Below are 15,851 nucleotides of genomic sequence, written 5' to 3' on the forward strand. Positions count from 1 at the left end.
GGCACACCCCCCCCCCCCCCCCCCCCAATCCATGTGCTGGCCACTGCTGGGCCAGCTGGGCTGCTGGCAATGGGCCTCAGCAAACAGCTTCCAGCCCACGCTTTCTGCAAAAGAAGTTTCTTGGGACAGCCTAGTGCCCCTGAAACTGCTGTACTAAACACGAGACCTGGAGCTGAACCCGTGACCTGCTCTGAGCTTGCTTCTTCTACTCCAGGCAGCAGAGCCAGCCCATTCACTTACTTGGATTTTGGACCCAGGGCTCGTTTCTGCTAAAAAATCACCCCGACTGCCCAGGCTGCTCTGTGCTGGAGCGGTGCCTCTCGCACTGCATTGCTGCCCTCTCCTGGAGCCTCCAATAGCCGCTGAGTTTAGAGAAGTTTCAGCTATGGGTGAAAATCTCTTCTTTGAGGCCACAAAGGTGGGAATCCTCCCGAACACCTCATGTCGCTTGCATGGCAAGGTTGGTTTTGGAAATGAAGAGATATGAGGCTGAGCTTTCTCCTGCCCTATCCTATATAACCTTGATCCCAGCAAATGGCCTGGCTTTTTCAAGGGTATAAAAAGTTAAAGAAGGGAAACCGAGTCAGTCCTTAGTGCAAGACTGACTCCCTGCCTGGGAATGATGTTTTCCATGAGTAAAGACAAGCAATTGATCAATTTGTATGATAGGTTTCCCCTTCCCCCCCTCCCCCCCATAACCTACGTGTCTGGTGTATCCAGTGTTGCAGAGAGATGCTAACAGAAGCTGAACTTTATAGCAAAAGGAATAGTTGTAGTCAGAGCTATTTGGGAAGACAAATTCAGAGAGGGGAAATGTGTCCCTCTTCTTCATTGCTGGATACTTTGGCCCGTGTGGGGTGGCTGGGGATACACACAAAATGGACAGAGGTGGCTGTAGGAACTCTCTCCCTCGATGCTGTTGTCTTGTGCACGTGGAGGGAATCTCAGGGAATGTCCCTCCTGTCCTCCAGTTCCAGCACAGCAGGGCCCTCGTCGGTCAGAGCAGCAAAGTTCGGGGTCGCGGGAGGGGAGGGTGCTCCATGCGTGTGCTCCTCGTCACTCCCCTGAGATGTGCTGGTGTCCGGGTGGCTGGTGTCCAGAAGGCTGGTGTCATTGTCATCTGCAGCAGGAGAGCCAGGCTTGGGGCCCTCCCTGGGGATCCTAAAGAACTTGGTCACCATCTCTGTCACCCTGGAGATTCCTGCCTTCTTGGAAGCCGTTGGAGATGACATCCAGTACTCTTGTTGGAACCAGTAGCAGGAGATGCTACAAAAAGACAGAAAAAGTGAAAAAGAGTGAAAAGTGGGAGCTATTTTCCCATAGTGAAAAGCGGGAACTCAGTGCCAGCAAGCAGCACCAGAACCCTGCAGCCACCCAGCGCCAGCCCTCAGGGCCAGGATTCCCCAGGACCATATCCAGCAGCTCCCTATAGGGCTGTGTAAACTATTGCCAAGGTTTATCCCCTATATCGGTGTCCTGCACCCCTATTCTGGCATGCTGCCTCCTGCTGGTGTGACAGTGATGAGCCCAGGGTCTTCATCTCTTGTTCCATGGAGGAATGTAGAGCTGGGGGAGCCAACACCTGCAGAGCGACCCCAAAATGTCCCATGTCGAGAGAAAGAGCTCAGACTTACAGGATGAAGAGAAAGTTGATGGCTAGTAGCAGTGGCAGGATGATAAGGAGCAGGAGCGGGATCCTGTGTATGATGGAGACAGCTGAGGAGAGAGAAACGGGTGGCATTGCCTCAAAGGGACAACTCCCACGGCTACAGGCCCTGGAGAAAATCCTGTAATGTAGGTGGGACCTAGCAGTGAAGCTGCCAGAGCTCAAGGCAAGCTGGGGACACCAAGGTGGAGAGAGAGTGATCAGATTGCTCAGTGGCTGGTGAGTGGAGCAGCGAGGGAGCTTTGATCTCTTCAGGGAGGATAATGATGGAAGAGACAAGAGCCATCTGTCTCCAAAGGGACCCCTGAGGTGTGTGGAAGTTGCCATGGCCAGCATATGTGGGGCAGCTGCTTCGGGGCCCACTGCAGTGCCTGTCCCCTCTTAGGAGCCACCCAGTCCCCTCCCTGCCCTGCTCCAGTGGCCGGTGATGCTGTACCTTGCTCAGTTCTTTCTGTGACACACTCTGTCACGGAGCTGGCACCTGGCACCTGGGTGATCATGTCGTCCTTGCAGAGAGTGCAAAACGTCACCCCATAGATCATGCTGTAGGTCCCAATAGGGCACGAGGAACACTGCAGGCTCTTCGGAGGGCTGAAGGTCCCTGGTGGGCACACGACTGAGGGGAGGAGACACAGAAAGGCCCTTCTGAACAGCAGCACCAGCTGCTTGGTAAAGTTGTATTCAACCAAGGGTCAGGGAAACCGAGCCCTGAGGCTTAGGGGCTCAGAATGACCCCATCCAACATGCTCCCTGAACCCAGTGTGCAGGGGGAGAGCAGCAAGGACCCAGAGACACAGAGCCTCGCGTGGGAAGGGGAAGAGGCAAGCAGAAGTGGAAAGTGGAGGGGGAACCAAAGGGTGGTGGACGCTTGGCTCACTGCAACAGTCGAGACATCTCTGCAGCTGCTTGGTCTGCCCGTAGCCCATGTTGCACTGCTTGATCTCCAGGAAACTGATAAACTCGTTGGTGAAGATGATGCCAGAGATACCAGCCCCGGTGACGTGGAAGGACTTGTGCTCCTTAAAGAACCTGGTGAGGGCGAGCCGGACCTGGGGAGGGCAATGCCAGGGCCCGAGAGGGGAGATGAGCCCTAGTTGTAGAGAAAATGTCCTCTGAGAGCTCAGCTGTGTTGGCCCAGGGCTCACCTGTTCGAGGTTGTGCTGGATTGTTTCATGGTAGCAGTCTATGACCATCTCCACGTGCTGGGATTTGCAGTGCTCGTCCCAGTTGGGCCCAAAGAAGGACACTAGAGTATGGAGAGCCACCAGCACAGCTCAGGCGGCTGCAGCTCCAGCTGGAGACTGGCAAAGCCCCCAAGAAACCTAACCATTAGCCACCACTGCCTTCCAAGAGAAGCCGTGGTGCTCGTCTACCTTCTAGCTGTACTTGGATGATGAACTCGTCCGAAGGGTTGTTGAGTGAGGGGAAGCAGGAAGTGGTGGTGAACTGGAGCTTGCAGCGCTGCTCAGTCTCCAGCTGCTGCAGCCTCTCCTGTAGATCCTACAGGAACCTTTTGGTCCATTCGTCCTCACAGAGCTTGCTCTGGAAGAGCAGCAAAGTCTCCAGGCCTCCAGGCATGTGGTAGCCTGTGGGAGAAAACCCTGAAAGGCACCTGGTTCTTCCTCCTTGCCAAGAGGGAGCAAGGATGGACAACCCCTCCTCTCCTGCCATGGCCCCTCCACCCTTCCTGCCTTCATTCGGTTACCCTCCCCTGCTTGTCAGCATGGCTTTGGACTCACCAAAAACATTGTAGTGAAAAGTTTGGGACACGGGGAGCCCGTGGTCCATGTAGGAGATGGTGCAGGAGTAGTTCCCACTGTCACTGGCTTGGAAGTGCTGGAACAGGAGATGTCCCTCTTCAGTGACTGAGAGCGACTTGGGGTCTAGTGCAGGAGATGGAAGGGTTGAGAGTGATCTCCAGGGTCTGTGCTGAGCTGCCCCAGTCCCCAGGTGACTGTGCCATGTTCTCCTGGACTGTCCCAGACTTGGTCTCCTCAAACCACTGCCGAGACACTACAAGGACTCCCAAAGCTGATCTTCCCTTTCCTTCTCTGATAAGGTATTGAGGGGCAGGGAAGAAGAAATTAACACTCCCCAGTAGCCTCTCCTCTGCTAGAGAGGTCCCTCTCTACAAAAGAACCATCCAAATGCCCAAAAACTTTCTTAACAAAACCTCTCAGCCCTTATCAGGACAAAAAAGGGGTAGGTATTACCCCATAGAGCGTTATCCCATAACCTTGTGTCCTGTTTGCAGTTCAGGACGCCAACACATGCAATCTCATGAGGTCCCAGTCCTGACTTGTCCCTCACCTGCTCCGCAGCCCTGCTCCTTCCTTACATGGCCATTTCCCCTCCTACCCAGCTCTTGCCTCGTGGTAGCAGAGCCCATCGCAGCTGCTCGCTCCAGGACCTTACCTGCCCTTTCCCGCACCCAGCGGTAGGTGGGATCAGCCACCTCCATCTCCTTTGGGCTGCAGGGCAGCGAGTACAGGCTGCTGTCCATGTGGATGAAGACAAGGCCTAGGCCAGAGAAAGAGAGATGAGAGCTGGGGGACATTTCAGGAATTTCAGGGCATTGGGAAGAAGCAGACCTGAGGCTAAGGAGAGAGGAGGGTTTGGAAGTCACTGGGGAATTGTGTGGGATCTGAATGGACCCAACCCCACTGGGGACCATCCTGGAGGGAGACCTGAGGATGTTTAGGGGCTTAGAGCAGAGAAAATGCCAGGAGATGGAGGACTGAGAGGCAAGAAGTGAGGCCACAGTGAGTGGAGCTGGTGGAGATGACAGAGCCAGGCTGGGCCATCTCCACTTGTGTTGGCTGCAGCTGGGAAGCCACATCCCCTGCCCAGGTTGTTGGCAGAGTGGGCGATGAGGAGAGGCTCCTCTTATCTCTGCCTGGACATGGGCTGTGTGATGTGACTGCTTCAAGCAGAAAGGAGACCCCCCAAAGGGTCAGGGAGGTCCCAAAGGAGAGCTCTGTGGATCTCACCTGCTTTGTGCTCCTGGCTGGGGCTGTCGGGCAGGTGCCCAGGGACAGACGCTGTTTGCCCTAGAAGGGAAGCAGAGGGGCTCAGGCTCAGCTCGGTGGGCTCTCACCTCTGTTCTGCTCTCCAGGGTTTCCATCAGCCCTCCAAGGAGAATATATCCACCTCCACGCTGGTCGTTTACCTGAGCAGCTACAAAGCACCAAGGTCAGCATCCCCACGGCTCCCAGCACCCCAGGCTCTCCAAGGTCCACCCAGAAGCGTGGAGCGCAGAGCATCCTGCCCCACTGCACAGGGTGGAGCATCCAGTTACCATGGTAATGAGGAATCTGCTGCTTCTTCCCCCGTCACCTTAGTGATGGTTCACAGGGAGGGCAGCGTTGTGGCTGCTGCCCACCTTGGTCACATTCATTTTTTGGGGGGCTTTGTGGGAAACACGGGGACCATCACGGGGCAGGGCGCACTGGAAGAAATACAGCTGGGGATATCCTAGTAGAAGGGATGTGGACTTGCAGGGACATGATGAAGAGGAAGAGGAGGTAGAAGATAAGAGTGCTATGCAAAGCTTCTTTTTGGTGGAAACCCTAGAAAAGCAAGAGGCAAGGAAAACCCAGAAAGCCTAGACTGGAGTTTGTGCCATAACTCAAGGCAACCTCCTGGTTTGTATCTGTATCTCTTAAAAAGGGTGTGTTTTCTTAATGTTCCTCTTTGTCATGGAAAGGAGGTTGTTTCCTATGATTGTCCCCTGAGAACTAAAAGTGTGCAGTTAAAAGATAAGGACAGACAGAAAGAGTAAAGCTAAAATCTCCTTCTCACTTGTACCAGGGTTTCTGTAGGCGGGGGGTGAGGGAGGGAGCACATCCTACTGACTTGTGAAAAAAAATGTATACTTGAGAAAATGGCAAGAGTTAAAAAAATAAGATAAATCAGAAAACACCTACTGCTTCAGCTAAAGTACAGCAGAAATATGGAGCACTCAAAATTTAAAGGCAGCAACAACTTAAAGTAGAAAGCACTGATAATTATTCTTGGGGAAAATCGTCAGAAGTGAAGGTGGCTCTCCCTCCCCGTCCTCCTGAAATGATGAAATCATGAGAAAATCATGAGAAAATCCTTATCCTTCCCAGCCCTGTGGCTGGGAGGGGTGGGGTCAGACCCAGAGCTGAAAGGAAGGGCAGGGCCGAGCAAGCATCTCTGGAAGCTGCTCATTTCCAGGCTGTGCCGATGGAGAATTTTTCACCCTGGTGAATAATAGGATGAATGACTCTAGTGTTTATTTTAAAAGAAAAAAAAATCCCCCTACGTACCAGATCTCAAGTTTTTCTGACAGTTTTAGCATAAATAAACAAAGTCTGTCCTGAAATCCCTTGGGATAGAAACGCGTACTTGCGCAAGCAGCAGAACAAACCAAGCTCCCTCTCGATTTATGGTGCGGGGCCGCACATTCCCTCCTGCCTGGGGAGAGCTGAGGCACGGCACAGCTGCAGCTTCTCTCGCCCGTCACCTCTCCTTACCAAACATGTAGGAGCTTGACAGTATCTCTGAGATCTCCACTCTGCCTAACTGCAGTGAAACTTGTGTTCAGGAGTTATTATGAAGAGGGCAAGCGGCCAGGCTAGGCTCTGAATTATTCCATGGATCTCATTTCCTGAGGAAACCAGGCTAATAATATGTACGATCTGAGGCAGGTGTGAACCTTCTGAAATTTCCTTTTTTATTTTTTTTTAATCCATCGGCTCACTAAGGCATTTGTTTGTGAGTTCTGAGAAAATGTGGTTAACAGTCACTGAGCATGTGCTGCAGCGTCAGGAGATGGGGCACCCTTCTTACATAGCAAAGAGCTTGGCTACCTGCTTGAAATACAAAATTCAGACTTGTGGATGAAGCTGAGCCTGGGTCATCCATAGCAAAATGCCATGAATACAGATTCTCTTTCTCACCATCTTGTAGCATTTGTTACTCATTTGCTTATCTTGGAGAGAGAGAGCACAGCAGCTGCTTGCATGGGCTCATAGAAGGTCATTCCCAGCGTTGTTCTGACTCAGAATTAACCTCTCCTCCCTCCAAAAGAGTGGTGGCGTCACATAAAAACTCCATTTATAAATAAGAATAGATATAGGAGAGTCTCAGTAGTTCCTCCACTCCTACATGGCAGGAAGGAAAGGATCTGGGATTTGTGGGTGTTTTGTCTCAAGGAAGTTTAATTTGCCCTTGGTTTATATAAACAGAGGCAGTGCCGAGGGGTGGAGGAGCACCCTGTTGTGCCGTACAAGCACAGACCCACCTTCTGCCTCTGGCACTCTTCCTGCTGTCACTCTCTGACCCCTGCTGGCAGATCTCACAGGACCTCGCGGTCTCTCTGTCCTCACACTGGTCTCCTAAAATTAGCTTTGCTTGACTTGGGAGACATGGACTGCCAGAAATTAAGTTAAAACTGACTGAGGCTGTCTACGTCTAAGTCCAGACCCACTACAAGAGGTGCCCAATTTTACTTGGGTGGAGACTGTACTCCAGAATAGTCACCAGCTGTGGCTTTATGAGACAGTGCCCTGTTTCTCTGGGGACTCCCCAGGGGCATCCAGGGAACTACTACTATGACAGGAACAAGAGTTTTAGGACCCTGGCTGGTTCCAGTCCATCAGACCCTGATCCCACTATATTATGTAGCACAAAGGGTGCTTTCTGCAGCCCTTGAGGGTCTATGGAAGCCAGAGGTGGAACTTTTGGGATGCATCCTAACGAGGTGCTTTGGGGTCCCAGTGTCCTGGAGAACCACCTAGACACCACCACAGCTGCTCCATGCCTTGGTTTCAGACCAGACCTGATGCCTTTGTGAGACTTCTGCTCCAGGAACATTCTCTGCTAAAGGCAGTGACACTGATGATCGTAGGCAACAAGTTGTGTCCCCACCACAGGGCCGCATTTACCTCCCCGTGAAGCCCCAAGCCCTTGGGACAGGCAGTGGTGCTCAGCTTCTCAGAGGAGACCAGCACAGCCTGGCAGCCGTGGTGGACAGCCCGGTCCAGAGAAAGGAACCCCACACCTCAGATCCTAGCTGGAGTCAGCTGAACACGGCTCGTTAGGCAGGAATTATGCCCCTGTCTCTCTTCCTGTGATAAGTGATGTTTGTGGTGATAAATATTCAATGTGGGCACCAAAGCAACAAGGCTGGCATTCCTCTCTTAGCTTGTTTTCTTCTGTGAAGGGTCAAGGGTTGTTATTAAAGGCAGGAGCTGTGCTGACACCACCTCGGAATTAACCCTGGTGGTGCCAGGCTGTTCTCTGAGACCTGCAGGAGGGTTTTTGGTGCTTGGCAGGGCAGAGTCCAGCTCTCCTGTGAGCTGCTTACAATTGGTGAGCAATGCACAGGGTTAGGGGCAGAGGGACCATCAGGAAAGCAGAGAGGGCAGGGCGGAAAGGCTGGGAGATGGAGGGAAACGCAGCTCCTGTGTGCGTAGAGCTGACAGCATCTGGGAAAAGAGGTCTGAGTAGGCTGGGGAGCAGGTGGCTGGGGTGGGCAGCAGGTTCAGCCCAAAGGCACCTGAAAAGGCTCAGTGACTTCTGATGGGAAGGAGGGCGATTTCTCCCTGGCTTTATATCCCTCCACAGGGACATAAAGGAAAGTTGCATTGGCCTCTGCCAGAGGGAGGTGAAATAGCAGGAGGAGGACAGCAGAGGGTAGCAAATACCTGGCTTCCCCTCCCGGCCTCGCAGGGCTGGCGTGAGCCAGAGGCACGGTGAGGCGGTGGAGCTCGGTACAGATCCACAGTGCGCATCTGGGCAGATTTTGTTTAAGAGCATAACAGGGAACGAGGCGTTTTGATAAGGTGGATATGTTCTTATCACAAAGGCTTGTTCTGAAAGCCATTTCCTTTAGAAATTTCCTGCTGGGATATGCAGGGTGACCCATCACCGCTAGGGAGAAGGCGAGGCAGAATGAGATGCTTTGATAATAGTCAGAGTGGAAGGTTTTGACCAAATGAAAAGAAATTTATCTGTGTGGGGATCTCACGTCCCAGGAGCAGCAGCAACTTTGCATTTCAGTCACTTTTGGGGCACATTCTTCCTGAGTTTTCAGCTCTGATCTTTGCCCAGCTTTGCCCTGGTATTGTGCCAGGGGGTTGCAAGGATGGAGATCCCCAGTTCCCACCCCTGGGTGTCCTCCAAAGGCCACATCTGCTCTCACTGGTTGAGAAAGACAGCAGGGTTTCCTTCATGGACACAGCCAGCCAAGTATGAATGAAAAGCACAGACCTCATATTGGAAGACCAAAAGCAATTCCCGGTGCCTGAATCCTGCTCTCGCTCCTACCAGTGCAAACCAGCCCAGAGATACCAGAGATATGTCAGGGTCTCCTGCTGCCCCTGCATGCTGAGGGGGGCTGCTTGTAAATGCTCAAAGTGTCATTAGCCCCCCACGGCTAATTAGCTGGGCAATCTGCCTCCCTCCTTGCCTGCAGATGTGGGCTCATATAAGATCCCCTATAAGATCACTTCTTATAAGATATGAGTCTTATTCACATCAGACTCGATGCTTTGCTTTGCCCTTCAAGCAGCTGGGAGGAGGTGGGTTATGATTTTGGGGTGGAGGAGAAGGACGTGGTGCCCTGGATGCTGGGGTGGGACAGCCACAGCAGCCGGTCCTGCTTTGGTAGCCCCTGGGTATCCCAGGGCAGAGTTAAATCTCATTCCTGCTCTTCAGAGAAAATCTTTTAACTCCTCAGTGATTTATTTTTTATTTTTATTTTTTATGATGACCGTGGATGCCGCTGTCTGCCAAGTACAAATGAGTGGAAAGTTCTCCTTCGAGCATATTTAGTTGGCGAAATCAGGTTTCAGACGCGTGCCGGCTGCCAAAAGAGGTTCTTGCGGAGGTGCAGGAGCAGTCTCCCCAGTGTTCAGAGGTGGTACTTAATGAGATCTTCACTGCTTATTGCTCTGATGAGTCTTTAACACAGTAAGTGGGTTACAGACAGCAGAGGAGCATTTGGGAGGAAACCTTTTATCTTATACATGACTACAAGGTCCTGCTGAAATTTCAGCCCATGGCTACAGGGTCTGGCATGTGGGGCTCAGGGACCAGGAGAGAAGGAACAGACAGGAAAGCAGCTGGGAGATGCACTTCTGGCCTTACAGGGCCCCACTGTCTCCAGAGGCCCCATTTAGGCTTGAGATTTACCCCTCTGCCCTCCTGACACGGGACCCCACAGGCCCCACGTGCTCCCCTTGCTATGGGGTGCAGCGCCTTCTGCCCGGCTGTGAAAGCGGCGGCTTGAAATGTCAGTAAACGCAGGAAAATAACAGTATGCAGGTGACTTTCAGTCTTGATTTGTCTGAAAATTTGTCTATTTTATTGATTTACACATTGCATTTTACACTCCTCTGTTCTGAATAACGGGACCAAGTGTTACCAGTTACAGGGAGGCAATGATAGGATTGGGACCAAGTACTAAGGATTATTTTCTCTGCAGCTTTTGTTCTGAATACGACCCAGTACTGCAGAGCTTTCAGTTCTATTTTAGAGAAGGATACATCTCTTTTTCCCCTTGAACAAAGGAAGAGATTTTCCCCTTAGTTTTGTGTTTCTGAGTCATTCCACATCACAGCAAATTGCTAGCAAAGTTGCAGTTATGGCTAAATGGTCACTTTAAATTTAAGTCTCTTTTCCAGCAGCTTTATACCTTTTTAAAGAAAACAATTACTCTTCTGGGATGAGGATTTCTCCTCACTTGGTCTCACCCTGAAGTCAGAGTATTCTGGAACACGGTGAGAAAATCTATCCAAAGCCCTGGACATAGCTGATAACACCTTTTCCTTTCCAGCTGATTTTCCCCATGCTGATGGCTGAAGAACCCATAGTTCCTCTAATGTGAATTGTAATTAGGGGTAATTTAGCCTTTCTCTGAGAGCGAAAGCAAACAAAACCATAGTAGTTGGCAAACAGAGTGGGATGTTGGGTCTGTAGTTATTTGCTCAGGGCTGGAAAGCCTGGTTTTACATCTCTGCTCGAGAAGAGCTGGATGAATGCAGCCAAGTCCCTTCTCCTACATCTCCGTTCCTCCTCTATACGACGGGGATGAGGACAGTGTCTTCTCCCCAGGACACATACCAGTAGCAATCCCGAGCCAGAGTGGGGAGAGGGACCGTGGCCCCAGGTCGATGTGGGAGCAGTCCGACCTCTGTCCATCTCAGCAGCATTGTGGTGAAGATTTTCTCCCTTCTGCTGCCCTTCCTGGAGGAAAGCTGGCAGCGAACGCGAAGGGCACCTTCTCCTCTGCTGCAGACACATCAGTCAAGAGCTCAGGCTCTCTTTGGATGCTGAGGCTTTCCCTCTACAAAGATCTTTCACACCTGGTGGTGCCCAGCTGCTGCCAGCCTTCATGCTGCCCACCCCAGGATGGATGATTTAATCCTGGAGCTGTTCTGGGAAAAGCCTTTGGATTCTCTTTCTGGCTCCTGAGAGGCATCTGGGAGCTCTGGCTCTTCCTTTACTCTCCTTCTCTTTTGTTCTCCATTCCCCTGAAAACACCCATGGTGCTGGGAGAAAGGTGTTTAATTGTCCTCAAGCACTTGGGGTTGGGGTTGGTTGCTGTCAGTGACAGCGTGGTGGCAGTGGTGCCCCTGGGCCCTGCTGCAATGCAGGGGCTGAGCATTACGTTTCCCTTCTGCCGGAGGTCAAACAGCCCTGGGAAAACAAATCCCCCCCATCTGGCAGGGCCATTTCAGCTCCGATGGAGGGAAGGCAGCATGCAGCCACCGGGGAAATGGGTCTAATAATTTCTGTACTGACACCTGCAGTTATATGAGAAAACATAGTGAAAGGCAGAGGTGGGGAGGCAGGAGAGATCTGTCTCTGGTGCATGATTGCTCCCTGGAGGAAATTCATTCAGACCTTGTTCGGTGTAATTCTGAGCATCCCAAGTGATGGAGTTTCTATCTCTTCTGCACACAGCGGGCTAATTTCACAGGCTGATCTTTTCCCTTAGTGATCAGCCCGGATCATCCCACCTCTGTCTTCACCCACTCAGCTCAGCCCTGCTTCCTGTGAACTCTCTTCCACCATAAATATTTCTTTGCTTGGCACCAACATCCTTCAATATTTGGGGAGTGCAATTATCTCCCCGAAGCTGAGTCATCCCAAAGCCAGCTGGGTCTGCCTTGCCGTGGCTCCCCCCACCTCCCAGAGATTTCCCCTGCTCTCAGTTTAAGCTTTAAGCTCCACCCCTTTTGTTGTTTTGCCTTGGACCATTTTTACATCTAAATAACTGTTTTATTTTACCTTCATTATCTATTGGCACTGAAATATCTGTTGAAACAGAAAACCACATTTTCACCTCAAAGCAGCTGAAACCAGCTACTTGGGTGATTTTAAAACTTTGCCAAATGTCTCCTTAGGGTGAGAAATAGATGGAGGAGCCATCCACTCCTGTGAAAACCTTGAATTTAGAGGGAGAAACATCACTCACAGGGAAAACAGGTTGAAATAAGGGTGAAGAAAGGAGAGGTGGGCATCAGTCCCAGCAGGTATCTGAACCCTATGTGAGTGCCATGGCATTTCCCTGAGATTTACTGGCTTTAAGCCTGTTGTAGAAGTGCTGCTAATTTTCCTTGCTGTTTCATTATCGACTGAAGAGATGTTTATTACTGATTCCCAGGAAAGCATAAAGCATACGGTGAGTAACACTGCAGTTCGGAAAAGCCAGATGGGGTTGCTTGGTGAGTCAAAGCAAAGCAGAGAAGAAAAACAAGCCAAGATACCTGGTCCCACCTGTTCCAGTTTCCAGCCTCTCCCTAGTCAAACTTCAAGGCATCTCTGCCCATCTTGGTGACTACGGCGTCTGTCTCAAGGGATGGACTGACAGCTGGGCATCCAGGTGGCAGCGGCAGTCTGGACCTTGGGGCTTTTCTTACCGCGCTCTGCGGTGACATTTGGGACCAGGTAACACATGTTGCTTCTGATGCAGAGTGTGCAGCAACTTCTCTCTGGCTGAGGTTGACAAAAATTTTTTCGGCAAGAGTTTTCAGATCACTAACCTCGAGTCTGAATAAATGTTCATCCCACAGAGGTACTCCTAGGTGCTACACCTTACAAGGGATTATTGTTTCTTTTAATTGACTTTGTGATGACCATTGAGCGGGGAGTGGAAGCTTGTCTCCAGTACAAAACCATCATGCATGGCACAACACCCTCACTGCCAGGACCACCGCTAGCTTCTGCTGGGCAACAGCAAAAGGGGATGAGACCAGCACAGCTGCAGTCAGTGAGTCCTCACTCAAGCCCCTGCAAGAGCCCAGCAAAACTCCTAGGGCTCTTTGGGGTCAGCACGTCTCTTTACAGGTTGCTGTGAGACCTGGCAAAGCCACTGGTGGTAACTGGTAAGACCTTCAAACTCTACTAAAAGGCCTGCCTTCAAAACATTTGATGTCTTGCTATGCCTTTTCTCTACAGGATGAAAAAGCTTTTCAGAATCTGGTAATTTCACCTTTGCAGATGCTCATCCTCTGTACGCCATCCTCCTCTTTATCTTTGGTGACAACTGAATTGTCTAAATGACAATGCCTGGAACCAAAGCACCTCTGTTCACAACACCACTTATGGATCCATCACTCTCCCGGTCCTGTGGAGCTCTCACAGGGACAAGTGCATGACAACAGATTCACGATTTGCTGGGTCTCATCCGTAGCTTATTCCCCAGTCCTGGGCTCGTGGTCTACCTCGGCTGGGGTCTGGGAGGTCCATCAGCCCAGGCAGAGCTCACCAGAACTGGGGCAAATGAACACTCTGGGCAAATACAGGTACTCTGGGCAATTTGTAAGACATCTGTCTGCTAATAAGGTAAAAGCCAAGCAAAATACAGTATTTTGTGAACTTGGAGCATTCTCTCGTTGTCAGCAGTTGTTACTGCATTAAGTGCGTGACAACAGGAATGACCATGAGAAGGAAACTGGTGGAAACATCATTTCACAGTGAGCTATACTGCACTCGCTGCCTTCTGCAGCCTGCTCCTCTGTCTGGCAGCATGGGTTTAAGAGACTCCTATTTTTCAGGAAAAATTCTGGTGGGTGGCTGCCAGTGGGATGGATTCGTCTCACCCACACCAGCCACTACAGGCAGCCTGGTGTCCCCAAGCCCTCTGCAGATGGAGCAGGTTCAATTAATGGAGCACACTTATTCCCCAGGATTTTACCTCCCCCAGCAGCCACCTAAGCAGTGTCAGAGGAGTCTCGTCCAGCACAGAAGTGCAATGGACCTGCTATAACAGGTTTCTTGGGGTGTGAGGGCACTGCAGTGATAACTTTGAGGACTGGGGACATGACATTTCCCCAAATCACCCTCATTTTGCTACCAGGAGATTTTCGTGCAGTGCTTTTTGCTCACTGTGATGGTCAAAAGACTCCTGTGCAGAGAACGGAGCCAGCTGTCAGGGTTAGGAAACACCAATAAATCAAAGCCCTGCATTGGAGGACAGCCCAGCACCATCCATCCAGCAGCACACCCCACCCTGTGGGACATTTGTTCTCTTGGCATACCTCTTGACTTCCCAGGTAATTTGAAAGTGCTTCCCTGCCCACCATGGGGCGTTTCAAGTGCCGCACAGTGAGACATCTGAAATCACATTCATTTTTGTTTGCGGAGTTCTCAATTAATTGGCGGCAGCTCGTGGGCACCTGTCAGTCCCATTGCCGGGGGCTAATGGGTGTCAGGTTGGATGTGCACCAGGTATTTTTAGCTTGCAGACACACTGCGGATGGCAAGACTGGCAGCTGAACCAATTCCAATGGGATGGGGAGGCAAATTCCCCCTGGGGATATTTTTGCCCTGGAGAACAGTGGCAGAAAAAAAAATCCCCTCCTTGGAGGATTTTCAGAGTAGGTTGTTCAAAAAAAAAAAAAAAAAAGAAAAAAAAAGAGGTTAAATAATCTTCAGCTGAAAATGTACTCTGAAAATCACATCCGCAAGCTGCACTTGTTGCTGGTGGAGGAGCAGGGCTTCTGGGTGCTCTGCTCAGCAAGTAGTCTGATGACTAGCTCATCCCCAATGCCAGCAGGCTATATAGAGAACAAAATCCTCTAAAATCCTGCTGTTGATGAGAAGATGAGCTACAGAGCACCACAACCCTCTCCGTAAGGGCTGGACCAGGTCACTGTCCCAGTATTGCCCAGCAAAGCTGCTTGGGAGGCCGTGGTTGGGGGGCTGGTGGGAGGTCTCCTCCGGGACCATAGGGCATCGTTGTGCAGCTTGGCTGGGACCCATGCTCAGCCCTACTCACACTGCTGGTTTTTCAACCTGTGGTTCACTTCTCTTGCCTCCACGTAGCTGAGATTTTCAGAAGCTCAAGAAATAAAAGAGCTGAAAACTTGTCTTAAACTTTGTGTTTATGTTTTTCAACTGTGGAATCAATAGAGGCGTAGAAAGAGAGCCCCTGTTATTGAAGAAAGCCTCACCTAATATCAACTCATTTTCAGTACATATCTGTAACCTCTTCCTGCAGTAATTGAATCATTTTCAGCTCAGGAGGCAGGGAAAGGCTATCCCCAGACAACCTGCTTGTACTGTTGAAAACATGACTGCATCTTGGGTGATAGCAGCGGCAGCGAGGAGGAGAGATGTGCATTCGTGGTCCGCTGTCCCGTGAGGCACTAAATCCACAAAAACACCAGTTTTGCAATGTGGTGGCAGGAGTGAGGTCTGCCTTAAAACTGGCTTGGAGCTGAGGACATGGCGAATGGCAGGGGTGCATGGTTGGGACCAGTGTCTACTTGTTGCAAGCCTCTGAGCCACCTTGAATGCAGGCATGGGATCCTTGTTCTTCTCGTTGGTGGCAATTTCTGCCCTCGAGTCCAAGCTGTAGGGTGGGGAATGGGTCTGAAGGCTCAGATCTGCTCCGCAACAGCTGGAAATGCTTCAACAAATCATCAGTGAGAGAAAAAGATAAAAAAAAAAAAGGAAAAAAAAAAGAAAGCTGGATGACACAGAGCATAAAACCATCATCATACATACAAGTGATCCATCCTTGTGCCTATAGATACATGGAGATTCCCCAGTCTCAATGTTTTTTGGACTCAGGATCCATGAACGTGAGTGGCTGGAGGTAGTTCCCCATCTCTCTCCCCTTTTTGCCCTCTCTGGCTGCACAGGGTCACCTCAAACTCTTCCTTTGTGCTGCAGCGTTCCTAACAAACGCTGTTTTGCAGATACT

The 15,851-nt window shown here is 50.9% G+C and overlaps 1 protein-coding gene and 1 long non-coding RNA gene across 3 annotated transcripts; one reads left to right on the top strand and one right to left on the bottom strand.

Moving 5' to 3' along the window:
- Positions 1–6,698, bottom strand: LOC310885794 (uncharacterized protein). 2 transcript variants are annotated; one of them, XM_083809571.1, is made up of 7 exons: positions 4,082–6,698; positions 3,406–3,549; positions 2,812–3,252; positions 2,544–2,715; positions 2,103–2,282; positions 1,635–1,716; positions 1–1,266 (listed from the first exon to the last, which is right to left on the bottom strand). In XM_083809571.1, exons 3-7 carry the CDS (start codon positions 2,857–2,859, stop codon positions 945–947), a joined length of 804 nt encoding a protein of 267 aa, XP_083665697.1. In that variant the 5' UTR covers positions 2,860–3,252; positions 3,406–3,549; positions 4,082–6,698; the 3' UTR covers positions 1–944. The 2 variants fall into 2 exon arrangements, with proteins under 2 accessions (XP_083665697.1, XP_083665696.1); XM_083809570.1 differs by lacking the exons at positions 3,406–3,549; positions 4,082–6,698 and having other exon boundaries at positions 2,544–3,342.
- LOC310885804 lies at positions 6,698–15,320 on the top strand. Its single transcript, XR_014574987.1, has 2 exons — positions 6,698–11,198; positions 12,046–15,320. It is a non-coding gene; the product is annotated as an uncharacterized lncRNA (long non-coding RNA).
- The last annotated feature ends 531 nt before the right edge of the window (positions 15,321–15,851 follow it).

Source organism: Anser anser, assembly GCF_964211835.1.
Source record: "Anser anser genome assembly, chromosome: 23".
Taxonomy (NCBI): Eukaryota; Metazoa; Chordata; class Aves; order Anseriformes; family Anatidae; genus Anser; species Anser anser.